The sequence below is a fragment of the Raphanus sativus genome, chromosome 9 (genome assembly GCF_000801105.2).
Source record: "Raphanus sativus cultivar WK10039 chromosome 9, ASM80110v3, whole genome shotgun sequence".
NCBI classification, from domain to species: domain Eukaryota; kingdom Viridiplantae; phylum Streptophyta; class Magnoliopsida; order Brassicales; family Brassicaceae; genus Raphanus; species Raphanus sativus.
The window spans coordinates 23,628,597-23,655,919 of NC_079519.1; the positions used below are offsets into that span (position 1 = coordinate 23,628,597).

Here is a 27,323-nt window from a genome sequence, read left to right on the forward strand (position 1 = left end):
CACAATATATATTGAAAATATATTAAACTATTTGCATGTAGGACGAAACATACATGAACACAAAAATGTCACTTGTTATATTAAACAACAGAATGAGTCATTCCGAAACTTTATTTACCTCTATTAAAATTAATCTTCTTCGAGAAGAATGAGGTATCACCTCTATTGTTTACGAGAAATGCCATTACGATTTCAAAAGAAGTTTTAATTCGTTAACTAGATTCTGACTGCACTTCAAAGGGCATATATATTTTTTGTTTTATATTTTTTAGAAAATTAATTTTAGTATTTGTTTTTTTACTTTATAATCATATTTTGTATAAATCTTAATCAATATCTATTATAATTAATTTTATCTATAAATAAAAAGATAATATTTAAATCTTAACCTTTCTCGGTTGGTCATGATCCTTTTAAATATATTTGAAGGAAAAATCGTCTTTTTACCTTATGTTAATGACAAAATCATCTATTGATTTTTTTAGACCTGTGACTACATCTTATTATTATTAGAGATTACATTATGGGGGTAACACCATTTAATTGGGCAGATAAATATATTAAGCTAAGATTCCATTTCATTTATACATAAATCAAATCATTACTGTTATACATATAAGAACCTATTCATATTCTAATATATATATGATAAATATATCAAATTATATATAAAGTATAGGTTTATATTGTACAATTTGATAGTCATTTTATAAATAGTTTTTAACAAATTAATAATATTTTAAAATACATATGATAAACATATTAAATTTATACATTGTAGTTTTTACAACTAATATTTTATTTATATCTTGTTCAGTGACAAGACAGTTTTATTATTATTATTTAAATCTTAATATAACTAAAATAGATAGAATTTTATTTAGCATAAATGAAAATATCATCTTGACATTCCTTCATATCATGACATATGATCAATGTATGATCCACAAGTTCAATCTAGCACTATTGGCAAAACAATTATGGAGGCTAGTACAATACCCTGATCGCTAGTGGTCGAGTCTTGAGGGAAATATATTACATATTAAGCTTGTCTTTACGAGTAAACACTGTAAACATCATTTCCTACGTGCAGACTAGCATTTCTGCTGCAATGAAGTTTTTGTACTGAGGATAAGACAGAAGATACAATCTGGTTATGAAGTCAAGATGTGGGAGGATCCATGGATTCCAATGATACCTGCTAAGCCAGCTACACCTGTAGCACCAGTTATGCATCCAAATATGAGCGGGTCAATGATCTTATTAATCATGAGTCGAAGGAATGGGATGTTGGTTTGTTGGAGCAATATGTCAATCCTGATGATATACCCTTCATAAGGAGTTTGGCCATAAGTACAACTCATCGTCGAGACACATTCTGCTGGAATTACACAAGGAATGGCGAATATACGGTAAAATCTGGATATTGGGTTGCCCAAAATCTCTTAAAGGACGAACACGAAAAGGAAGTGCTAGAGCCAAGTATTACTAAGCTCCAAGCCTTTGCCTGAAAATTAAGGGCTTCAAAGAAAATTTATCATCTTATATAGCAATTGTTAACCGGCCGGCCATGTGGCAGTAACGAGAAACTTAATAAGGCGTAACATGAGATGTGATAACTATTGTCTAAGGTGTGGTGAACTAGAAGAATCTGTAACCATGCTATATTCGAATGCCCGCCTACTCTACAAGTTTGATCACTACCATCAACTCCAACAAGTCCGGATATTTTTCCAGCATCAAGCATCTACACGAATATGGATTACCTGTTCTGGCGGAAGAACAGTATAATCGAACCAGAACAAAACAAGGATCCTTATCCCTGGATAATTTGGTTTATTTAGAAGGTTCGAAATGAAAACCTTTTAGGGGAATAGATAAAGATCCTATGGAACTAGTGCGATATGCTGAGAGTGAATGTCAGGCCTGGTTTGATGCAAACGAGGTGGTACCACCAGTGGTACAAGAGAACAATAACGAGGAATCCGAAGTCATAAGCTTGGGTAATATTTGCTTGCTAGATGGATCATGGACATCTCATGGCCAATTTAGTGGATGTGGATGGGTCTGGATGGATAGTGGTGGGAACATTCAACTAACAAGAAGACAAAATTTCCCTAAACGAGAATCAGCTTTGCACTCGGAGATAGAAGCACTGCGATAGGCGATGGAGAATATGTTTCAATATTTGACATGCCAAAGCTTCGGAACAGACTGCAAGGAGCTGATTGCTATGATTAAGGAACTTGATGCTTGGCTAAGCTTTGCAACGGAATTGGAGAGGATATAGAAGCTACTGATATGCTTCCCGGATTTCAACATTTCATATGTTCCTCGAGCGCGCAATCAGTTTTCAGACTTTTTAGCTAAAAAACTAGATCTTTCCATAGAAGTTACTTTATATTGATTGTTTTATTCCGATCTGGTTAGCCAAAACACCTCAAGTTTGAGTAATAGAATGGCCGTTTACCGTAAAAAATGACCAATTACTTTTATCTCATTGTTTGAGGCAAGAAAAAAAAATTTCCTTATCTTCAAACTCCCTCTCCTCTAACCATTAGTTTATACAAAGGTAAGTTTTTCGATTTTCTTTAAACTAACCTACCTCGCATTCTAAGCACAAAATTTTTTTATTGGAGTGTGAACACTAGTGAATGCATTCCCAGTATGCCACATATCACGATGCAAGGTGTCCTCAACATATGACCTGCCTGGTTATGATTTTCTACTAAAATTGTCAAATTGTTGCTAATGATTTTCTGATAAAATTATGAACAGTGAATTTATGATTTAAGCTTTAATTTTTTTACTAAGTCAGGTTTATTGTGAAATGGGTTAATAAATAAAAATACAAACTTATAATAGGTTAATAATAATAACAATAAACTAATACTATCATATCAATTAATTTTGTTTTTATACTTTTTTTTCTTTTTCTCGAGTGACATAATAAAATTTTAATCCAAATGTAAGGAATATTTATTCAATTTTTGTAATATTAAAAGTTATTAGGAGGGTTAATGAATTTATTAATATTATTGGATTTTTTGGTTATTATCGGATCGTAGATTAATAGCGAGTTTTTGGGTCGTTACCATGTCAATCTGCTCGACCACAGATTTGGGTCGGATATGAAAACATTGCTTGAATCTCAGACATTATAATATAACAACTTTAGAACTATTTATTTTCTAATATAAAGTTATAAATTCTTACAAAATTTATCAAAATGATCAGCAAAATAATAAATTTATTATCTAATAATATAGGGATTTTAGTTTATTTATAGTATTAAGTAGATTCTGATATGCGCTTCATCAAAAGAATGACAAAGGTTTCTCAAAACCGAAAATAATAAATCGAGGCCAAATTATATTGATTAATGACTGCACGTTTCAAAAATTACCAAATTCATAAATAAACCAAACGAGATATGTTTTTAAATGTTTCAAAAGGACCCGCGGGTCAGAAATTAGCAAAATTAATTATATGATAAATGAATTATAAAATAAATTAGAAGTATTAGAATTTATATTGAATATTTTTGAAATGTATTATAAGGAGAGAATATAGCAAAAAAAAACTGCTAATATGATAATTGAATAAATTACGTATATAGCCGTCGTTTTAATTATTAATTAATGAAAGACTATAAAAGCAGTGTTTTAACATTGTAAATAACTTTAAAAAATTAAGGAGATAGTGTCCGTTATGATATATACACAACAGAAAATACAGTAAAAATTAAAAATCTTTGGATATAACAAAAATCTGCAGCTTGGGTTAGGTTTGAAGCAAAATTAACTACTTGGTATCGGAAAAAGGAATCATTCTGCCACGTTCGAAGTAAATAAAAGGAATGGTTCTTCTGACCAATCTGTTTAGCTGCGGTTAAGAAGCCGCAAGTCGGCAAGCTGATTGAAGTCGCCCACATTCTTCTGAGAAATTACCCACAAATTAATTTGTCTTTTCTGTTTTATTAATGTCAAAGACGCGAGAGCGAGGTGTGTATAAATACTGAAGCAACCCCAAAGTATTCGACACTCAAAAAAAAAACACGACATTTCAAAAAACAAAAACATAGAGGAACAAAAAAAAAGAACAGAGAGAAAAAAAACCCTAGTTTTTGTTTTGATTATATAGATCTGTATTTTGCGTGTAAAAATGGAGAGGAATCTCGTGGGATATAGGTTTAGTCCTACGGGAGAGGAAGTGATCAACTATTACCTCAAGAACAAGATTCTTGATAAAACATGGCTCGTCAACGAAGCCATTAACGAGATCAACATCTGTGCTTACGATCCAGAGTCCTTGCCTTGTAACTTCATCCTCTCTTTCTCAACTTCAACGATCAATCCCCAATCGTTTCTAATTTTGTTTTTGTTTTGGTTGCAGCGTTATCGAAGCTGAAATCAAAGGATCTTGTATGGTACTTCTTCTGTAGAAGGGAGTGCTACGCAAGTAACGCAGCCGATAAGAAGAAGGGAACGAAGAGGACAACACCTTCTGGGTATTGGAAAGCTACTGGTGTTGATCGGAAAATCAGGAACAAGGGTGTTGAGATCGGGATCAAGAAGACGCTTGTGTACCATGAAGGTAAATCAGCTAATGGTGTTTGGACTCCCTGGGTCATACACGAGTTTCACATCACTTCCTTGCCTCCTGCTCAGGTAAACTATCTGAAACATTCAGTTGAGTTGGTCTTATGTTTCATATTATCTCTTGCTTCTGACATAGTCTTGATGTGTATTCAACAAGTAATCTTCTTTAAAATGAATTTGGGTTCTTGGATCTGATCTGGTTGTTGGAAGTAATTTCCCCTGTGTTGGATACTATCTTAATCTTCTGACGTTGTCTTTATCAGTCTTTCTCTGATCTCTTGGACAAGCTTTCATTTCCCCTGTGAATCTGCTACCTATAGATTAATTTGAGATTTTGTGAATTTGGGGCTTGATTCATCTGTCTCCGATCTAGTTGGCATTACCCATGTGTTGGATGCTACCTTTAGCTCAATTTGAGATTCTGTTTTTAGTTGAACTGGTCTTATGTTCCATATTTTCTTGATCTTCTTGATGTAGATATGGGGTTTGATTCTTCTGTCTCAGATCTAGTTGATTTCCCGTAGCTTTAGCTCAATTTGAGGGTCTAACTGTTATACAACTTGTGGCATAGTTCTATATTGCTTCTATCAAAGGTTGTGAATAATAGAATTGTCTTAGTGTTGTGTAATCAACTAGTAATATTCTTAAAATGTATTTGGCCTTTTGATTGCTTCTGATGTAGTCTTGATATGAATATGGATTTGATTCATCATCTCTCTGATCTAGTTATTTTCCCCTGTGTTAGATGCTTAGCTCCATTTGAGGGTTTTAAGTGTTATACAAGTTGTGGCCTACTTTTGTGTTACTTCTCTCAAAGCTTGACATACTTGTTTGAGTGATGTGTATTCAATAAGTAATCTTCTTAATTTGATTAAAGGATTGATTCACATCCGTCTCTGATTTCAGCTTTTTGGATCTTATTTCCCTTGTGTTGGATACTATTTTTAGCTGAATTTGAGGTTTTAGTGTAATATGAGTTGTGGTCTAGTTTATTCTTTTACTAGATGAGATAGATTTGGTGGGGTTCGATTCAGCCTTTCTCTGATCTCTTTGACAAGCTTTAATTTACCAGTTGATGCTGTTAACTATAGATCATTCTCAGATTATGTGTTTATAGTTGAATTGATCTTATGTTTCAGTTTTTCTTCTTGATATTCATTATGTGAATACGACCTTTGATTCATCTGTCTCAGATCTAGTTGAAATTTCCCATGCGTTGGTTGCTACATTTAGCTCAATTTGAGAGTAAGTGTTATACAAGTCATGGCTTAGTTTGATATTGCTTCTGTCAAAGGTTATGAATGATAGAGTTGTCTTAGTGTTGTGTAATCAATAAGTAATATTCTTAAAAATGTATTTGGCCTTGTAATTTATTTCTGATCTGGCCGTTGGATGCTTGCTATATTTAACTCAATTTGAGGTTTTTAGTGTTATATGAGCTGCCGTCTAGTTAATTATTTTGTTTCTATCAAAGCTCATCATAGCTAGTAACACTTTTTGGAATTTTTTTCAGAAGACTATTGTAATTGCTACAGAAATTGAGGCCTAGATTTATATTGCTGTGGCTTGTGGTAGAGTTGTTTGTATGCAGTAATTCAACTTTGTTTTGCTAGAACAGAACTCATGTGTGTGTGTGTACCTTTCTGGAATTTTGTTACAGAGGAACTATGTTATCTGCCAAGTAATGTACAAGGGTGCTGACGGAGACAGTTTGTTCGGTAATAACTCCAATGAGTTAAGCCACTCCACCATGGTCTCTGATTTGAATGCTGTCAGAGAAATTAACACAGCTCCTGAGGTGAATCCAGTTTTAGACAATCTGTTTCAGCTTTTCATTAGTATCATCAACCAAACCATTTCTTTTACATATTCAGGTTGAGCAACCAAGGCAAGATCTCTACATCTCTGTGGATGATTTGGCAAGCCCACTGAACGAGCAGGAAGATCCCTCTCTATTCAATCCAGACATGTTTTTCAACGACAACTACTGCCCTTACCAGCAGCCACAAGCTCCCTGCGATGATGATTATTTTCGTGAACTGCTGAGTTTTAACGGAGGGAGTTATGATGATATACTACGCGATACAGACATCACAATGCAAGAGCACCGCAATGATCACAGGCCAAAGAAAGCTTTGACAGGGGTCATTGTTGATTGTAGCAGTGATAGCGATGCTCAATACATATCTGCAACGGTAAGCCTGTTGAAACCAATTATTATAAGCTTGACCGGTATACCTGCGCAGATTTTGATTTTACTTTTTATAAATAGATATTTATTTTATGTACATAGTAGTATATATTTTTTCAATTTATTCTTACCAAATAATTGTTTAATATGATATTCTAAACATAATAATTTTATAGTTTATATAGAATGAATTTATTATGTTTTTTTTAATTATTAAGTGCATCATCCATATTTCAAGAGGAAAATATGATTTCGAACATGTATATTATTATTCTTTAATGAATCAAAAATTAATGTATTTGATTAAATTGTTATATGTATTATTTAAAATTTGGTACTATATTTTACCTGGATCGGAATCCGAACCGATACTGATCCGAGAAAACTGATTCGGAGCGGTATGAGTAATTGTTTAATATGATATTTGTAAACACAATAATTTTGTAGTTTATTTTAGTAGTTTTTTTTGGAATCATTAAGTACATCATACACATTTTTAGAGTATGATCCGTACATCTGTATATATATTATTTAAAATTTGGTGTTATATATTTTATATTATTTGACATTTATATTGGATTTGTACGATTAGCAATATTATAAAGCACTAAAAGCCATGCTGAATAACATTAGAAAAATAGAGAGTTACCATTAACAGTTATGTTGAATTACATTTAAATATCAGGAGTTACACTTAAATTATCAAAACAGAAACCGGATAATTATAACCTATGTTGTTATTTACGTGTGTTAACTAAGAGCGGACGATAAATAGTTACCATCATCACTTCTTTATCGTCCGCTCTTAGTTTTTTTTTTTAAAGAAGCAACACGTGACAAATTCATAAATTGTAAGCTCATGATGTTAATTTAGACTATGTTTTGAACACTGAACGTCGTTGTCAAGTATGTGATGAAGAAAAAACATAAATGTAGAAACGCCACAGTTTTAGTTAGTAAGAAGATAATTGAAAAACGCCTTGCTATACAAATGGAAAAAGACCTTTATCCATAAAGTGGCAAAGTTTTGGTATAGGTAGCACGACAAATAATCCATTTCGATTCACCATTTCATATTTAGGAGAGGGTATTAAGCCATGTTCCAAAGACACGCTGGACGCGAATCGGGCCATCGAATCAGACTTAGAATCAGACCTAGCGAGTTAACAGAAAATCGGAGATTAATTGAAGATTAGTTTATAAGCCTATTATGTATTGACAGATATAAATATTGATGTTTCGTAAAATATAACAAATTATCGTACTGGCCCAGTTGGTTAAAACCCTCCTATTATACTTGCAACGAGGACGCTGGTTGGACGCATACCCAATGAAGGGTAAATCTATATTTTAGAAGTCATTTTCTTTCTAACCTAAAATCTGCAACAAAGACGCCTCCATTTTTCCAAAGCTTTTTTCACCCATTTATACACACCTCTATCATTTTATTACTTAATCTTATCAAAGTTTTACAGATCCTACTAAAATATATAAGATCTTGACACAAAACGAAACAAAACAATATTTTTTTGAGAAATCTGATTTTTTCACCGATTATAGCCATTTCGCCATGGTGGTTGGCCACCAAGCGTATACTCGCTGGAAATGCGGCCGCCAAGTCCGTGTTTTCAAACATGGATATTAAGAAATGCATTGGATATCCTTTAGTCAATTTAGGGTCTGACTAGTTTTTCCGCTACCACCCGCAAACGCAGCTTTTGCGTTTGGTAGAGTTTGACGGTATTTCAAAATAATCATACAAACCGCTACAAATCGATTCAAAACGCTCCAAACCTCTTAAAATCAATAACTGATTACAGTTAGCGTTTGCGGTTGCGGACGGTTGCAGATGAATAAAAATATAAATTTACTTTTTCTAAATATTTTAAAATTTTAAATTAAAAACTAAAAATAGAAATATTATAAATAAAAATATATACAAATTTTATATATTAATTTAAATTCACAAACATTATCATAATTTGTTTTACAAAAAAAAATAAACTAGCTATTCATTAGATTTTTTTGAAAAATTAATATACATACATATATGAAGATATACACATATATAAAACGAAACAAAATATTCTTTTAAAAGTTTTAATATAAATCTTAAAAATATCAAAATTATAACTTTCAACTAATTAAAATTTTAAATAAATAAACATAATATTATTATTAATCATATAATATTAATAATGATCATATTTTATCACAACAGTAGGTTTTTATATTTTTATAATGTTGTAATATGTTTATATTGGTAATTTATTTTTAAACCGCAGCAATATCTCATAAATAACGAGTCATAAATATCCCGCAAACGCAACAATTTTCAAACGTTATGTTAGTCATACAAAATGCTAGATAACGTTTGGGCTATGGGCTTTTGGGCCTAATAATAAGAGTGTTTGGATCGATTCTAAACCTTTTTAGTAGTTAGGTTTACTAAGTTTTGATACCATGATAAGCTTTCTGGACTTCCAACTTAAAATTAATTGGCAGTAAATAAAGTGGTTTAAGTCACTTATATATTATTCATGTCCCATCAAAATCGGTGTGAAGTTTATATTCTTACACACTCTTTAGAGATTAAAATCCACAGACCATTAATCTCTACATAATTCCGATACTATGGACAGCAGATACGATAAATCCAGTGGTGATGATTGGAGTCGAACGCAACAGGAAGAACCAAGAACAATACGAAGGCTGAATTAAAGGGGTGATGAGTAAAGGCTGTAACTTTGTGTTTTTAGCTGTAATATTTAATCTATAGATTTATTTATTGTAGTTTTGGTTACTGTAGCTTTGTAAATCACTTATTTTTTGCTCTAAAAATAAAATTCTCTATAACCATATTTCAATTTTATAGATATTTTTTCGTTGTGAGATTTTTTAGAAAATGAAATCTTAATTGGTTGACATATATGTTTCTCAACCACATTTTGACTTTCTAAAACATTTATAGTGACAACCAATCATCCTTTAAAACAATTTTTTCTTATATATTTTAGGTAAAATCTACATCTTTCTTTTATAGGCTTAGAATATGTAATAAAAAATATCTATAGTATCGAATAAATTACATAATCATAATAAAAAATATCTATAAATATTTTAATTTAATTTTGGGTGTTTTTTAAATTATTGAAATATTCTAAACAATGTAAATATTATTTACATATCACATTCTAAATAACATTAAACTTTGATGATTTATAAAAATATATTAATATAAATTATTTAATTGATAAAATAATTAATTCATAGATATATCACATATTTCATATAGTTATTTTAAAATATTTATAGCTACTACAAATTTAACTATATCAAAAATCTCTATAATAATTTTATTTTAGCTAAATTTTTAGAGACAAAGTCGAACCAATAATATTACACATTATTTTGTTTTATATTATTTTTTTTTTTTGAAAAACTTTTGTTTTATATGATCAATAAATCAATATAGCTACAATACTATTTTCAGTATAAATATCAGTTCTTTTAGTTTTGTAATCAAGGCTGATGAATCTGAAGGTAGTATGTAAATATTGTCACAAATTTTCTTTCCAAACTCTCATCTTACTAACATAGCTCCAGTACTATTTTCAGGTAGATGTGTGAAGGATAAGTGCATCAACAACAGATAAACACATGTTAATCACAATGATTCTTAAGTTAATCTTGATCGTATGTATAAATAAGGATTTTTTTTTGTTTTACCTCTTTGTATAATATTGAATAAAACCTGTAACGTTCATGCATAGCCAGGGACGGTCCTAGATGTGGTCCACGATTCACGCTTAAGCTAGGCACAGTACAATCACAAAAAATGTGACTACATAAAACGTGAAAAATAAGTCAGTAACTAATGACATTTTCGTAATTATTGTTTTTGATATCAAAATGTTAGGGGTAAAACATGGACAGATATTAAATAAGTAATTAAAATAAAATTATAGTCATTTTAGTAATTACTTAATGGATTGGGATTAAACTGGCTTTTACCCTAATCATTAAAAAGAAGAAAAAACCAAATCTTCGACAAGAAAAACCATAATCTTATAATCTCAAGTTTTTGTGTTTATTTTTGTTTGAACTTTTTACCCAAAACCAAATCTGTAGGTTGCTTGAAACGTCCGCAGAACTTCACATTTCTTCTTAATATAAGTCATCAAGATTTCAATTATATATATAGATTGTGTTTGATATCCAATCTTGCATTTTAAGTATGTGATTGTCTCATTGTCTGGTGTTAATGGTTCAAAATCTCATAATCTTTTGGGCTCTTTGTTATTAGTGAGTGAAGTTATCAATCTTCGACAAGAAAAGCCATAATCTTATAATCTTTTGGGCTCTTTGTTATTAGTCGCAGCTGTGATTACCTAAGCCCATTGGGTCATTTGATAAAATCGTTTTGTCAAAAATCTACTCTTGTCGTTGACGTAATCGGTGACGACTGTATCGAGAAAGTGATGACGTATTTTGGCCTACGTCACTGAAGTGACGACTGTATCGAAAAAAGATTTCCTAAAAATGTTATATTTTCTGTTAAGGGAAAACATTAATATAACTAATCTTTATCGAGATAAAAATTAACATTCACTTAATCTTATTAACTTTTTTTACTGAAGATCATCTTGCTTCTATTCACCATCAATATTTCTTCGAAAATATATTAATATCACAAAGAAAACACTCTTTAAATAAATTCTAGAAAATCTAAAAATCTTTGGAATATATTTGTAACTTAGGTTAGGTTTAAAACCTTAAACATAATAAAAATGAAAGCCCTTTTATTAAAAAAAACCTTAAAAACAACTACTTATGTTCGAAGTTCCCAAAAGGTTTCATAATAAACCATCAGTAATCTACCACGTTCAATGCACAATCGACAAATTTATATTTGTCGCTATCGTCAGAGAAAACTTTTGTTTTCTTTATTTGTTTTCAGTTTCATTTTGTCAGTGTTCAATGTTTGGGGATAACCTAGAATAAAGTTTTCGGAGTAACTAAGTTCGTTTAACCTTATTAATGGGGCTAAACCGTGTGAGTGTGTCTTACTATTTTGTTCTAATTTTGTTTATTTCTTTTTCTTTGTGAAAAAAAGTTCGTTTAACCTTATTATCGGAGAGCATACAACAGATCAATATTAAACTTTTCACACTATTTCCGTAATAGATATATGATACTTAAAAACAATGGAATTCTCTCAGCTTGAGGTGTGCATAATTTGTAAGTAAAAAATAAAACAAAATGGTAAACCGTTCTAGTCCTGATGGCCACGCACTGTAATAATCTGAGTATAGGGGAATTCGAATTTAGGTCCTGTATGTTCCAAGGAACGCCATGCTATCACTCGATAGGTGGTTGCATAATTCGTAAGTACAAACTTATTAAACAATATATTCACAGAGAAAAAAAATAAACATTATTTGGTTAAAAACCCAGAAATCCAGGTTACTGTTCATCATCTCTTTTGTTTGGAAAGCAACTAAATATCAATTTTTAGTTCAAAAAAAAAAAAAAACTAAATATCAATTGCCATTGGTCATATTTTAATTTTCATTACGTGGTCTCTATAGCCGATAAAGTTTGAAAGTTGGAACTTTCTTCAAAAACAGAGCATTTTTGCCGAACAATCCAAAATGTCTCTTGATCAAAAACAAAAACAGAGATATGGGGTTTTTTTTTTTTGAGACATCTGATGCTACACAATAGTTCTTGTGAGGAAATAGCTCGTCGACCCTAGATTTATTTTATATAACCACCGATTTACTTCAATTTGATAGATTTATTTTACTTTTGATCCCATATTTACTCTTAAAATATTTACTTTGATAGTGGAAAGAGTACTAAAGTAACAATTTTCAAACTTCTCTTTTTCTGTCATCTATTAATTTATTAAAACATTTGAAACCGAATCTTACAACACAAAGCCAACAAGGATCGCAACCCTTATAGAGACTAAAGCCGGCGAGTTCACAAATCGAACATCCCGGAGACAATACCAACATGTCTAAAGCTAAGAGGGGGTGTACTTGAAACGCTTAGGAACTAAAGGAGCTAAAATCAAATTCCAAAGCGAGGACGAACAAACGATCATTCTGGAGAACTTGTAGTAGTACGTACTGAACCCAGAAACCAGAAATTGAGAGGACCATAAACCACCACAGGTCGAACACTACAAGAAAACAGGTCTTTAACGACTACGGGATTAGTTGTAGCTTGGTCGTAAAAAGGGTATTACGACCAATAAACAACTAATAACGATTGGTCGTTATCTGCTGGTCGTAATCACTAATTGGTTGGGCATTGGTCGTAAAGTTACGATTAAATATATTAGTTGTAAGGGAGTCGTACTTTTACGATTAAATCAATTGGTCGTAAAATAGATGTAATAAATGTAGTCGTACACGGGTCGTAAACATTTAGTCGTAAAGGAGATGTAATAAATGTAGTCGTAAGTGGGTCGTAAAAGGTTAGTCGTAAAGTAGATGTTAAATATTAGTTGTAACGTAGTCGTAAAGTCTTGTTTGTAATAGAGGTAAAGTAGTCGTAATTTAACGACTAACTTACATCGAATCTGTAATTTTAATAATTTGATTTTAAATATTAAAATTTATTTTAATAATTCAATTTTACAAAAAAAAGATTTAAAAAAAAATAAAATATTTTACGAATTTGATTTAAATTTATAAAAACATAATAATATAACATTCATAAATTCAAAGTTTTCAAAATACAAAATAATTAAAACCGAAAACTAAGCATTAAAAGAGCTCAGAACTCCTCTCCTCGGCACGCCGAGTCAAATCCGCCTGCTCTTTTGGAGTCGGGTTGGGGACGAAGGTCGGACGCAGGTTCTTCCACGATGCTGTAACCGACGGGTCGACGTTTGAAGTTGTCTCTATAAGCATATCGAACATGTTTGCCATCGACTTAAACATCCCGTTGTGGTCGGCTAACTTCTGGTTCGCAGTTTCCAACTCCCTCCGGACCGAGGACTCTTCTTCCCTTTGAGCAGCGTGTTCAGCTCTCGCCATGGGAACATCATTCACACTCCCGATCCCAATTATACGTCCCCTTCTCTTCAGAGCAACCTATATATAATTTATTAATAGATATTATTAGTACATATGTAAAATAAATATATGCATGTATATAAATTAAAAAGGTCGAATATTTTTACCTGCTCAAAAATTCGGTCTTGTTCGATGGCAGAAAGCTGGACCGGTGGACCATCCGGGTTTTGTTGCGTCAGCTGAGTCTGGACCTCCTGAATCCGAGCTTCTACATCGTTGTAGATCTGCTCTGTTCGTGGATGTACGAATTGGCCATCGGCATGGGAGTGGGTCTCCTTGTAGAGTCGGCTGAGAGTCGGCGGTGCTCCTTCTTTGGCAGCCTATATTTAAAAACAACAATCAAATGAATTAAACTATCGCATTAATTCCAAATTACTTAATTATTATATATATATATATATATATATATATATGTAATAAAAATTAAGAAAAAATCTAAAACTTACAATTTGCAATGCCCTTTTGGCATGTGGAGTATGTCCGAAAGTATGAGGTATTGGCATGTTACCTTGAGCATCACGGGTTAGCCGGGCGGCCGAGCATGTAAGAGACCTTTGGACTGACTTGGGCAAAAGCCAATAAGCCTTCAAGCCAGTCCAAACGTCATTGCTGAGGTACGTTTGTTTTGCTTCATCCCCGAAAAACTTCCACTTGTCCTTCCAGTCGCCAACAATGTTTTTGAGACGGAGCATTGCCTTGTGGTTGAACGCTTTCTTCACCGTCTCATTGATCCTAGTGGACCAATGCCATTTTTGCTACAAAACATAATGAAAAATATTAATTAGCCAAATTATTTAAATTTTTAAACATAAATAAATAAATTTAATTTAAAACTAACCGCGAAGCACTTGAACCAAGTAATGCGAACGTGGTTCGGTGTAAGAGTCCAATTAGGATGGGCATGCCGAAAGTTTCCTCTGATGATGTCCCCAACGCTCTGGCCCACATCATTGTCCGCTTTAAACCTACAAAATTTTAAAGAATTTATATATATAATTAAATATTAAATGTAAATTTTAAAATAATTTAATTAATTTAAAATTAATTACCAACTCGTGCCGGGTCGTAGATATGGATCGAGGACGGGTAAACCTTCTCGTCCTGGCATCCCGAGAATGTCTTCCACAAAATTAATTTGCATAAGGTGCATTCGGTGGCACCATCAAATCTGGATGAAGACCAGGAACTGCAGGAGCCTCCTCTGGAGGCTGGTATGGAACCTGCTCTGGAGCCGGCTGTGCCGGCTGTGGAGGTTGTTGTGGATGTTGTGGATGATGCTGTGGAAACTGATGATCATTAGGCTGCTGATCATGAGGCTGCTGATCATGAGGCTGCTGATGATCACGACCCTCCTCATAAGTAAAGTATGTAGTCGGGTCGTAAGGCTGCGGAGAGTATGCATGTGGATCGTATGGCGCCTGCGGAGGCACATACGGGACGCTAGGAATTTGGTTCTCGGGGACAGTTTCGGGGGTGCGGGAGGTAGAAGCTGATGGATCCGTCTGGCCGAGAAAGGTACTCCCGTAAGAAGTCCCCCTGCCACGGTTTCTAAGTCTCTTTCTACCGCCAGCCATATAAGATCGTCAATCTGAAGAAAAAAAATCAAAAACAATTCAAATAATTAATTAAAAAATTATAAACACATTTTAATATCATCCTAACTAATTCCAAACTTAATCTAATAACCTAACTAAATTCCAAACCTAATCTAATCACCTAACTAATTAACCACCTATAACTAAAACAAAAAAAATTACCTAGAGAGGGAGAAGCTCTGAGGTTGTAAGAGAGAGGGGAGTGAGAATGGAATGAGCAACGAAATGGCTTCGCGGTGAGAAGTTTATATAGAGATTTCGTTGTGGTCGTACATTGGTCGTACTTGTACGACTAAAGAGGGACCAATAGTCGTACATTGGTCATACACTTACGACTAATTAAGGACTAAATTCACAATAGTCGTACATGGGTCGTACCGTTAAAACCAACTAAATACGAATGAGTCGTATATTGGTTGTTAATCTACAACCCCTTTACGACGAATGCACTGTACGACCACATTGGGACCAACGTTCAATAAAAAAAATTGGAAGAGGTTTATCAAAAATTATGATAAACCTCTATTACCAATTTTATATAAATTATGAAAAAAGAGAAGAAAGATAATGGAATCACAAGTAGAAATGATGAAACATAAAGAAGTGTCTGTTTCTACTTATGTTTCCATATCTTTCTTCTCTTTTTTTTTCTAAAATTTGTATATATGGATTAATTTTCATGTGAGCAAATTTTTAAAGTCTACAAAAAAAAAGGAAGAAAAGAGAGATGGAATCACAAGAGAAAATAGAATCAATATAACGAATAGATAACCGAATTCTATTTCCACTTATGATCCCAAATCTCTCTTCACTTCCTTTTTTTTTAAGATTTGTAAATTTTGTTTATGATATGAGATGGTAAGAAGGGAGTATATATAGGGGCACATTTGACAAGTTAGCCGTACATTGGTCGTAATTGTACGACCAATGAGGGGCTAATGGTCATCTTAGTCGTACATGAGTCGTAATAGTACGACTCCATTAGGACTATGGTCAACTTAGTCGTACATGAGTCGTACATGAGTCGTAAGTATATATGTGTGGGCACTATGTGCGTCTTCAGAACTTGACCACCAAACTTCTTTTAGTTTTCCACCAAGCCGTCCAATCTGAATAAATATGTCTGGAACATCTTCAACAATATATGTCGGCATAACACCACCATCATCATATCTGCTCGTATTCCTTTTTTTGGTCCGGACTTGTGACGCAAAGTAGTAGGACGTAAAGTGAGATGTTTCCTCATTCAAACTCCCAGCAACTATTGAACCTTCCACCCTTGCCAGATTTTTTGCTTTGCCTTTCAAATATTTCATAGCTCGTTCGTAAGGATACATCCATCCATTATGAACAGGTCCACGTAGCATTGCCTCATACGGAAGGTGGATAACCAGATGTTTCATGACGTCAAAAAAGGACGGAGGAAAATTTTTCTCCAAATTACACATCAAGATCCGGATATTCGCATCAAGTTGTGTGATGACGTCTACAGTTAAGGTGCGTGCACTAAGATCTTCTAAAAAAGCTCCGATGCCTACACATAATTTACAATCATAAGTTTTTTCCAACAAGAAGAAATAATAACTTTAATTATTTGTTACCTGCAAGTGCTTCGTGAACCTCTTTTGGAAGCAACTCCGCAAGTGCAAATGGCAGAAGTCGTTGCATAAAAACATGACAGTCATGACTCTTCATTCCTGAAAACTTTTGTCCCTGATGATTAACACATCTTGATAGATTTGAAACATATCCATCAGAAAACTTCACATCTGACGCCACCCACTTGAACAACGCAGCTTTTGCTTGTGCTGACAATCTGAAAATGGGAACTGGAATTCTCCCATCGTTCATAATATGCAGTTCAATCCGAGAACATAATGCAGGTAAATCCAACCTTGAGTTCTTGTTATCTTTTGTCTTCCCAGGAACGTTCAACAACGTATTCATGATGTTGTCAAAGAAGTTCTTCTCTATATGCATCACGTCCAGATTGTGGCGCAGCAGCAGATCTTTCCAATATGGAAGTTCCCAAAATATACTCTTCTTGTGCCAATTATGCTGAGTTCCGTAACCATTAGGCATATTCGGAGGATTATGCCAATTACCGCCTTTGGCAACTGTGCTTTGTCCACCATAGTAATCAATATCCTTCTCGATTTCCTCTCCAGATAAATATGGTGGAGCGGTGTCCCTTACTATCCTTTTTGACCGAAAGTGTTTCTTGTTCCTTCGGTACGGATGGTTAATTGGAAGAAATCTCCGATGACAATCAAACCAGGACGTCTTCTTACCATGCTTCAACTGAAATGCGTCTGTGCTTCCCATACAATATGGACAAGATAGCCTCCCATGCGTCGTCCAGCCCGACAACATCCCATATGCAAGAAAATCACTAATAGTCCACAGTAGAACTGCTCGCATTGTAAAGTTTGTTCTCGTTGAACAATCATATGTCTGCACGCCTGTTGACCACAATTCCTTCAATTATTCAATCAAAGGTTGTAGAAAAACATCAAGGGATCTTTTGGGATGTTTGGGTCCAGGTATCAATATACTCATGAAAAGCAATTCTTTTTCCATACACATCTCTGGTGGAAGGTTGTATGGCGTCAAGAAGACTGGCCAGAGAGAGTATTGTCTTCCAGACATTCCAAATGGACTAAAGCCATATGTGCAGAGCCCAAGATAAACGTTGCGGGGGTTGCTTGCAAAATCAAGATAGACATTATTCAAATGTTTCCACGCTTTGGCATCAGAGGGATGATTGATCTCTCCTTCCTTCTGATCATGTTCTGCATGCCATTTCATCGACGCTGCCGTTTTTTCAGATTGATATAATCTCTTGAGTCTATCCTTGATTGGTAAGTACCACATCCGCTGGTACGGCACCCTATTTCGTCCACGTCCTTGCGGTTTATATCTTGGCTTCTTGCAAAATTTACACTCTAACAATTCTGCATCTTTTCCCCAGTATATCATACAGTTGTCTATACACACATCAATCATCTCCGAAGGTAAGCCAAGACTATGAACAAGTTTCTGAATCTCATAATAAGATTCAGCACACAAGTTATCTTCAAGCAAATACTCTTTAAACAACTCAGCCCATGCATCCATACAAACTTCAGGTAAGTTATGATCAGTTTTGATATTCATCATCCTAGCTGCCAAAGATAATTTAGAAAGACCTTCTCTACAACCTTCATAGATTGGCTCATTTGCTGCTGCTAGCATTTCATAAAATCTTTTTGCATCCAAATTAGGCCCCTCTACATTTTCAACCTCCTCTATTACTGATGTTGTTTCACGAAATGCATCGGTAACCATATCATGCATTCTATCATGATCTAACATATGATTTTCTTGAATAACACTTTCAGAAGGCAAATGTGGTTCATCTCTGTTACGAACATTTTCAACATGATTACTACCACTAGCTTCATTCCTATTATCACCCTCTCCATTGTTAAACCAAATATAGTAATGTGGAGTAAATCCTCTATTTACTATATGTTTCCAAACGGTTTCACTAGCAGCAAACTTCGTTTTTTTGCATTTACGACATGGACATAACATTTTACCCGTTTCTTTTGTGAGAGGCGTCTGTCCGGCCTGGTACATGAATATCTCTGCTCCGTTCAGAAATTCGTCTGTTACTTTTCTTGTTGAATCTTTATGCGCATACATCCAACTCCGAAGCGCATAAATATTTTCGGACATTTTTTTAACTATTTCCCGTTTTTTTTTTGCTCTTTTTGTTTTTTTTTGTGCATCTTAAGAGTGAGGGAGAAGATCATATTTATAGAGAAATTTCGATTTTGGTACGTACAATGTTACAACTAATTTACGTTTAAATTATAACTTAACTACCAAAGTGCAACTTTGTTCTCGTAAATCAGTTGTTAATTATATGTAAACTATTTTGATGTACCTAAGTCGTAATATTACAACTAATTTATGACTCCTTTAGTCGTTAATTAGATGTAAATTATTTAGATGTAAGTTAGTCGTAAAGTTACATCTAATGTACGACTACATATAAATTTAGTCGTACATTTGATGTAACTTTACGACTAACGTACGACTCAATGAATTAGTTGTAACTTTACGTCGACTTTACGACTAATATTTACTTAGTCGTACCGCAGTCCGTAATTTACGACCACCTTTTTGTAGTCGTAATGTTTGGTCGTTAGGCATGCGTTTTTTTGTAGTGGAACCACAAAATCACGATTACAGCCACGGCAAGAACAAACGAAAGACCAACGCCACCATAAAGCCAATAACTACTGACACTCGTCTGCAAAGACAACCCAGATCTTTGAGAGATCAAAGCACAAGATCAAGTCTTGAAACTCCAAGAGGGGAAAATGTCAAAAAGGACCAACGGCTCAAACACGCAGACACTCATGTACACAATCGCAACCATCTACAAGCAAGCGAATGATCACCTCCTTGCAAGAGAAGAGCCAGAGATCGAAGCCACTGTTTCGTCTTGAAAACTCACTCCACACCATAAGTGGAAAGAGAAGGCAATTAAATACCTCCACAGCAACTTACCATCCAAAAGACGAACCCCACAACCGAAACTTTGACAAACACGAACCACTGAAGGATCAAGAGAACAAGATGAAGTAGGAGCCTCTCTTGTTCAAAAGCTACGACTCACGGAAAGTATAGAAGCGACAAAGAAACCAAACCCGGACTATATAGCCCCGCTATTTAATAACCGTCGAGATGAACATCAAACACAGCTAAACTCCCGTAGAAGACAAATAAACACCAATCCAAACAAGAACAGATCTTGACTAACTAATAGATAACTAGGGAGAAGAGAATCGCAAATCCAATAGGCTCCAGAAACATCGATTGACAAACTAAATAACCAGATGCGAAAGAAACACTAACCCCCGTACCTGGACCGGATCACCGCGAACCGGATCAAATATTTGAACAGTCATTAGCCATGCTAACCGATTTGGAGACCATCAAGAACTCAAACGCTCAACATCCCAAAACCAAAAGGAAAAACATAAATCGAAGAGAACTAAAAGAAACATGAGTATCTCTGGCACCGGTGAAAAGCACCGGATACCAAAAAAACGTCGATCCGAAAAGTTAGACAAACCGCCTATAGCAGAGTTTGTCAGAACTTTTAAACAAACAGAGGAAAAATGATCAAAATAACAATTTTCACACTTCTCATTTGGTATAAAGTTTTTAAAATATGAGAAAGTTACGTTTAGTCCCACAGAAGATAAGATTAATACTAATACAATAATTTTCACTTAAGACAAACTACAAAAAAAAAGAAAAACAAATCGTAAGATAAATTGGACAAACTAAGAAAAACACGGTTTATCCACACAAAAAAACACGGTTTATCCACGATCAAGTAGAAGAAGTTTGTCAGCTTCTTACATCTAAATGGAACACATGCTACAGAGTTCAAACTCTCTGACAACTACGCACGTGTCACTTTCACTATTTGCTGAGAAATTACCAACACTAATTATTTATTTTGCATCAAAGCGAAAGAGTGTATAAATTAGTAAAGCCCCTTGCTTCTTTTCACCCTCTCACGGTCTATTACTGTTTGTATTTCAACAAAAAAAAAACAGAGAGCAAACCCTAGATCGTGTGTAAAAATGGAGAGGAATCTCGTGGGATATAGGTTTAGTCCTACGGGAGAGGAAGTGATCAACTATTACCTCAAGAACAAGATTCTTGATAAACCATGGCTCGTCAACGAAGCCATTAACGAGATCAACATCTGTGCTTACGATCCAGAGTCCTTGCCTTGTAAGTTTCCCTCTTTCTCAGCTTCAAAGATCAATCATCTATCATTTCTAACTTTTTGTTCGTGTGTGTGTGTGTGGTTGCAGCGTTATCGAAGCTGGAATCGAAGGATCTTGTATGGTACTTCTTCACTCCCAGGGAGTACCACGCATCTGAGAAGAAGAAGGGAACGAAGAGGACAACTCCTTCTGGGTATTGGAAAGCTACTGGTGTTGATCGGAAGGTCAAGGATAAGAGAGGGAATGGTGTGGAGATTGGGATCAAGAAGACGCTTGTGTACCATCATGGTAAATCAGCTAATGGTGTTTGGACTCCCTGGGTCATGCACGAGTATCACATCACGTCCTTGCCTCCTACTCAGGTAACAATCTGAAAGATTAAGTTTGAGATTCTGACTTAGTTGAATTGTTTTAATGATGTGATTATGGGGTTTGAGATTCTGATTCAATTTGGTAGCTTAAGTAAAATTGGTCTTATGTTTCATGTTTTCTTGCTTCTGATGTAGTCTTGATCTTCTTGATTTACATTCTCTCTGGTCTAGTTTTTCTCCCCTGTGTTAGATGCTTAGCTCCATTTGAGGGTTTTAAGTGTTATACAAAGTTGTGGCATACTTTTGTGTTGCTTCTCTCAAAGCTTGTGATATACTTGTTTGAGTCATGTGTATTCAACAAGTAATCTTCATAAATTGAATAAGGGGTTGATTCATCTGTCTCTGGTCTAGTTGATTTTCCTTGTGTTGGTTTCTATATTTAGGTCAATTTAAGGGTTTAAATGTTTTACAAGTTGTGGCTTAGTTTTATTTTTCTTCTGTCAAAGCTCTTAATAAAGTTGGTTGGGTGATGTGTATTCAACAAGTAATCTTCTTTAAATGAATTTGGTCTACTTTATTCTTTTGCTAGATGAGATCGATTTGGCGGGTTTTGATACAGTCTTTCTCTGATCTCTTTGATAAGCTTTATTTTCTCCTGCCTACAAATTAATTTTTGTTTAAATGAATTTGGTTCTGTGTTTAGTTGAACGGTCTTATGTTTCATTTTTTTTTCTTGATCTTCTTTATGCGAATATGGGGTTTGATTCATCTGTGTGTGATCTAGCTCAATTCGAGGGTCTAAGTGTTATACTAGTTATGGCTTAGTTTTATATTGCTTCTGACAAAGGTTGTGAATAATAGAGTTGTCTTTTTTTTTGGGTCAAAAATAGAGTTGTCTTAGTGTTGTGTAATCAACAAGTAATATTCTTGAAATGCATTTGGCCTTTTAATTTATTTCTGATTTAGTTGTTCGATGAGATATTTTTAGCTCAATTCGAGGTTCAACAAACACTTGTTTGAGTGATTTGTATTCACTTTTGTTTTGCTGACTAATAACACTATTGTAATTGCTGTAGAAATTGAGGCCTAGTTGTATGTTCCTGCTGTCAAAGCTTGTGGTAATTCAACTTTGTTTTGCTATAAAACAGAACTCATGTGTGTGTTTGAATATGTTACAGAGGAACTATGTTATCTGCCAAGTAATGTACAAGGGTGCCGACGGAGACAGTTTGTACGGTAATAACTCCAATGAGTTGGTCTCTGCTTCCAATACTGGCAGAGTGATTAACACAACCCCTGTGGTGAGTTTAGTGTCTGACATGTGTTTTAGTTTTTCATTAGTATCATTTCTTTACTGGCTCTCTCTTTTACATACTCAGGCTGAGCAACGAAGGGACAAAGATCTCTATATATCTGTTGATGATTTGGCCAACCCACTGAATGAGCAGGATGATGTCTCTCTATTCAATCCAGACACGTTTTTCAACGACAACTACTGCCCTTACCAGCAGCCGCAAGCTCCCTGGGATGATGATTATATCAATGAACTGCTGAGTTTTAACGGAGGGAACTATGATGATGTGCTACGCGATCCAGACATCACAATGCAAGAGCACCGCAACGATCACAGGCCAAAGAAAGCTTTGACAGGGATCATTGTTGGTTGTAGCAGTGACAGCGATGATGCTGAATCCATATCTGCAACGGTAAGCCTGTTGAAACTAATTATTATTGCTAGAGTAGAGAAAATATTTTACGAATTGTTTCGACAACTTTTTATGAAACAACTTTAGTAAAATAAAACTAAACGTTTTTTTTTTAGGATTTTTGTAGTATGACAAAGCCTACATTACATCACTCGTTTTCTTTATTTATTACTTTCATGGAGTTAATCTGTATACTAACTCAGATTTTTATTCTAATATGACCAGAGTTACCAAGGAACATCAAGTCCAGATAGCTTTCATAGTTTGAGTGGGAAGTTCCACTCTAGTGCAGACGAGATTCCATCTTTGAGGAAAGACTCTGTCACAGATATTCAACCTCCGGCAGAAACTTCTATTAATGGAAAGACCCGGAAATCTCGGCGCACCATACCATCAAAACTAGAGGTCCTGAGCTACTCCAATGTTGATTCCGGATTCTTGTAACTTATAGTCTGTTTACTTATATTATGTGGTTTCCTTTTCAGGTGAAAGAAAGCAAGTCTAGAATCATTAATGCATCCATGGAGAAGAAGTCATCAGCATCATTATCTATGTTGAAGACAGAGAAGATGGGCTGGTTTATTACAGAGGAACCAGTGGACAGAAGAACCCGCAAGAATCCACCGTATATCTATCTCATGAACATGATCATAGGCTTCATCCTCTTGATGGCTGTCATTAGCAACATCATATCCGTTTTACTAAGCGTCAAAACTTGAAACTGCTGGTGAAGTTTGATTGCGAGGAGAGGCATAGTAGATGGAAGCACTTGTTTTTATTTGGCTTTTTTCTGATTCTATTTTTGTTTTGAATGTGTAATAATATATTTGTGTGTATGTATGTATCTATGAGCAATAGATGGAAATTCAATTGTTCTTCTGAAACTATTACATGTGTTTCTTGTGCTTTAAGGTAAGAGTGAAATTTAGTATTGTCAACCTAGTGTAAGGCCCCTTGCATATTGCACACATTAGAAATCTTACATTTTAGACGCTAATATTATCAAGGAAAAATTCCTTTAAAATACGTGAACTCATTTTTATTTGCTAATAAAATATACAAAATTATTTTGAATTCTCGTTTAATAGACGAACTAATTTTCCTTGCCTATTAAATACACAAACTTTTGAAATTCGTAAGTTTTTATACATAATTTTAAACGGCGTTAGCTGTATTTAACAAAAGTAACGACGGCGTTAATATTTAACTAAACAAATGTTTAAATGTAAAAATAATTTCTTAAAAATATATGAACTAATTTTCATTTGCTAATAAAATATACAAACTATTTTAGATCTCCGTTTAATACATAAACTAATCTTTGTTTCCTATTAAATACACAATCTTTTGAAATTTATATATTTATACGTTGTAACAGAAGTTGACATTAGTTTTAATTAAACACGTGGTTAAACTGTGAAAATACGTTCACCCTCAACCAAAACATCTCAAATCGATAGAGCCTAATCCAAGTTAGTTTCAATTCGAGTTTGACACCTTAATTTGTTCAATCTTTTTATTCTCCAAACTCTGTTCATTTTTTTCTCTTCGCTTTGATTTTCCTTTGGTATAGAAGAAAGCTAACAGTATAATCTATTGGGAGGATTTTTAAGGAATTTTTCTTTCATAATTTAACCACATATTTAATTAAACACTAATATCGTTTTTACTTCTGTTAAACATAGTTGACATCGTCTAAATCATATTAAAATATCGTCTAAATCAATGTATAAAATCTGCAAATTTCAAAAGGTTGTGTATTTAGTGGGAAAAAAAAATTAGTTCATGTATTAAACGGGGATCCAAAATAGTTTATGTATTTTATTAGAAAATGAAAATTAGTTCATGTATTTTTAAGGAATTATTTTTACTATTTAAACACATGTTTAGTTAAACGTTAACGTCGTCGTTACTTTTGTTAAATATAATTAACGCCGTTTAAAATGATATGTAAAACCTATGAATTTCAAAAGTTTGTGTATTTAATAGGCAACGAAAATAAGTTAGTGTATTAAATTGGAATACAAAATAGTTCATGTATTTTATTAGCAAATGGAAATTAGTCTGTGTATGTTTAAGGAATTTTTCCTATTATTAATAATACAAAATTAAAATAAATTAACCAATCATAAATAATGCAACAAAATATTATTGGTGAACCAATTTTGTATAAAGTGAAAGTGTTTTAGAGCATTAAAGCATTTTATATTTTAGATAAAACTTTCCAAAATATCTTACATTGTAGAACTAATAGAGTATATGTTTATGGAAAATATGATTTGATTATTAACTCCAGGTCAAGGTTTTAACGTTTTTATGTAACACTAGGTCCTGGTCCGTGCTTTGCGTGGAATTATATTTTAAATATTAATTTTGTTTAGGTAATTGAAATTATAAATTATTCTAATTTTATATTATATTCTAAATTCATAAGTCCAAAATTCAAATTAACTTGAGTAGAGTTGGTTGTTTTAGTATCTGAATTTTCTTTTGTTGAAATGTTAGTACCTGAGTTTGCCGAAGAAGCCAAATATTTGAACTGAGATGATTCAACACATTTCTCGCATTCCGAATACTCTTTTAGAATATATATGCATAATCACTCTATTGTTGTTAGTTGTTGCTCAAAAAAATGTTCGTTAGTTGTTGTTAAGAGGCAAAATGTCATAATCCTTTTTGTATTTTTTTTTATCGATGTGTAGTTTCTCCCTATCGATTTAAAGACACAAACAGAAAAAAATATAAAAATTTGAGAAAATCTAATTTTAGAGTTTAATTAATTATTTTCTCCTTTCATTTTAATTATCGTTTTAGATTCATGAATGAGCAATCTAGAGAAAATATTGTTCCGGAAAGAGGTTTACGACAAAGAGATCATTTGTCCCCTTTCATCTTTATTCTATGCACGGAAACGCTCGTTAGCCTTCTTAATTATGCAAAGAATCAAGGAAAGATAACGGGGATGCGTGTTATCCGCGCATGTCCCTCGGTATCCCATCTTTTATTTGCTGATGATAGTCTTTTATTATGTAAGTCGGAGCCCCGTGAATGTGAAGAAGTGATGAAAGTGGTCAGGAAATATGAACAAGCATCTGGCCAACACATTAACTTTGCCAAATCCTCAATACTCTTTGGTAAAAAGATTAATGCAAATTCTAGACAACAGATCAAAGATACTCTTGGTATCCAAAATAAAGGAGGAATGGGGACGTACCTTGGTATCCCAGAAGACATTAGTGGATCCAAATGCAAACTCTTCGCTTTTTCGAAAGATAAACTAATGCATAGAATAAATGGATGGACGGGAAAATGGCTTTCCAAAGGTGGAAATGAAGTACTGATTAAATTCATCTTACTAGCTCTTCCGACATATGTTATGTACAGCTTTCTGCTTTCGTTGGAGATTTGTGAAAATCTCTTGTGAATATCATTGCACAATTCTGGTGGAGTTCTAATCCCCCAAAAAGAAGAATCAATTAGGCGAAATAGGAAAAGGTATGTTTACTGCGGGAGGAAGGTGGGATTGGTTTCCATATGATCCATGAGTTCAACCTTGCCCTGCTAGCAAAACAACTATGGAGATTTGTGCAGTACCATGATTCACTGGTGGCTAGAGTTCTGAGAGGAAGATACTACAGAATGAGTTCGTCTTTGTGGAATTTATTTGTAAGTAGCCCATCATATGTATGGACCAGTATATCAGCTGCACGGAAATTACTACTACTTGAATCAGACACAAGATACATTCAGGATATGAAGTCAAGGCATGAGAGGATCCTTGGATTCCTACAGACCCAGCTAGACCAGCCCGACCTGTGGCTCCAGCATTGCATCCGAAAATGAGAGTAAGCGACCTGATTAATCAGGAATTAAACGATTGGGATGTGGGGTTACTGGAAAACTATGTCGACCCTGCTGATATATGTCATATAAGGAGTTTTGCTATAAGCACGACTCATTGTCGGGATACCTTTTGCTGGAATTACACCAAGAATCGTCAATATCCAGTCAAACCAGGATATTGGGTAGC

At 34.0% G+C, this 27,323-nt stretch overlaps 3 protein-coding genes across 5 annotated transcripts; 2 read left to right on the top strand and 1 right to left on the bottom strand.

Moving 5' to 3' along the window:
* Positions 1-4,083: 4,083 nt before the first annotated feature.
* LOC108828480 (NAC domain-containing protein 69) lies at positions 4,084-10,555 on the top strand. Of its 3 annotated transcripts, none has more exons than XM_056994087.1 (5): positions 4,085-4,318; positions 4,396-4,670; positions 6,262-6,399; positions 6,476-6,796; positions 10,411-10,555. In XM_056994087.1, the coding sequence occupies exons 1-5, from the start codon at positions 4,165-4,167 to the stop codon at positions 10,420-10,422; spliced, it is 900 nt and encodes a 299-aa protein (XP_056850067.1). In that variant the 5' UTR covers positions 4,085-4,164; the 3' UTR covers positions 10,423-10,555. The 3 variants fall into 3 exon arrangements, with proteins under 3 accessions (XP_056850066.1, XP_056850067.1, XP_018457690.2); XM_018602188.2 differs by lacking the exon at positions 10,411-10,555 and adding an exon at positions 9,438-9,562; XM_056994086.1 differs by lacking the exon at positions 10,411-10,555 and having other exon boundaries at positions 4,084-4,318; positions 6,476-7,002.
* A 5,921-nt stretch (positions 10,556-16,476) lies between these two features.
* On the bottom strand, positions 16,477-19,165 carry LOC130500162 (uncharacterized). Its single transcript, XM_056994908.1, has 4 exons — positions 18,667-19,165; positions 18,061-18,552; positions 17,080-17,940; positions 16,477-17,012 (listed from the first exon to the last, which is right to left on the bottom strand). Exons 1-4 carry the CDS (start codon positions 19,163-19,165, stop codon positions 16,477-16,479), a joined length of 2,388 nt encoding a protein of 795 aa, XP_056850888.1.
* A 1,874-nt stretch (positions 19,166-21,039) lies between these two features.
* Positions 21,040-24,180, top strand: LOC108828479 (NAC domain-containing protein 69). The gene is made up of 6 exons (XM_018602187.2): positions 21,040-21,280; positions 21,364-21,638; positions 22,766-22,888; positions 22,967-23,293; positions 23,519-23,698; positions 23,779-24,180. The coding sequence occupies exons 1-6, from the start codon at positions 21,127-21,129 to the stop codon at positions 24,010-24,012; spliced, it is 1,293 nt and encodes a 430-aa protein (XP_018457689.1). The 5' UTR covers positions 21,040-21,126; the 3' UTR covers positions 24,013-24,180.
* The last annotated feature ends 3,143 nt before the right edge of the window (positions 24,181-27,323 follow it).

Coding starts and splice junctions, on each gene's coding strand:
- LOC108828480 (XM_056994086.1), top strand. CDS start 4,165: ATGGAGAGGAATCTCGTGGGATATAGGTTTAGTCCTACGGGAGAGGAA. Junction 4,319..4,395: donor CGATCCAGAGTCCTTGCCTT/GTAACTTCATCC, acceptor TTTTGGTTGCAG/CGTTATCGAAGCTGAAATCA. Junction 4,671..6,261: donor CTTCCTTGCCTCCTGCTCAG/GTAAACTATCTG, acceptor ATTTTGTTACAG/AGGAACTATGTTATCTGCCA.
- LOC130500162 (XM_056994908.1), bottom strand. CDS start 19,165: ATGTATGCGCATAAAGATTCAACAAGAAAAGTAACAGACGAATTTCTG. Junction 17,941..18,060: donor CAACCTTCCACCAGAGATGT/GTATGGAAAAAG, acceptor TGTGGTCAACAG/GCGTGCAGACATATGATTGT. Junction 17,013..17,079: donor GGTTCACGAAGCACTTGCAG/GTAACAAATAAT, acceptor AATTATGTGTAG/GCATCGGAGCTTTTTTAGAA.
- LOC108828479 (XM_018602187.2), top strand. CDS start 21,127: ATGGAGAGGAATCTCGTGGGATATAGGTTTAGTCCTACGGGAGAGGAA. Junction 21,281..21,363: donor CGATCCAGAGTCCTTGCCTT/GTAAGTTTCCCT, acceptor GTGTGGTTGCAG/CGTTATCGAAGCTGGAATCG. Junction 22,889..22,966: donor TGATTAACACAACCCCTGTG/GTGAGTTTAGTG, acceptor TTACATACTCAG/GCTGAGCAACGAAGGGACAA.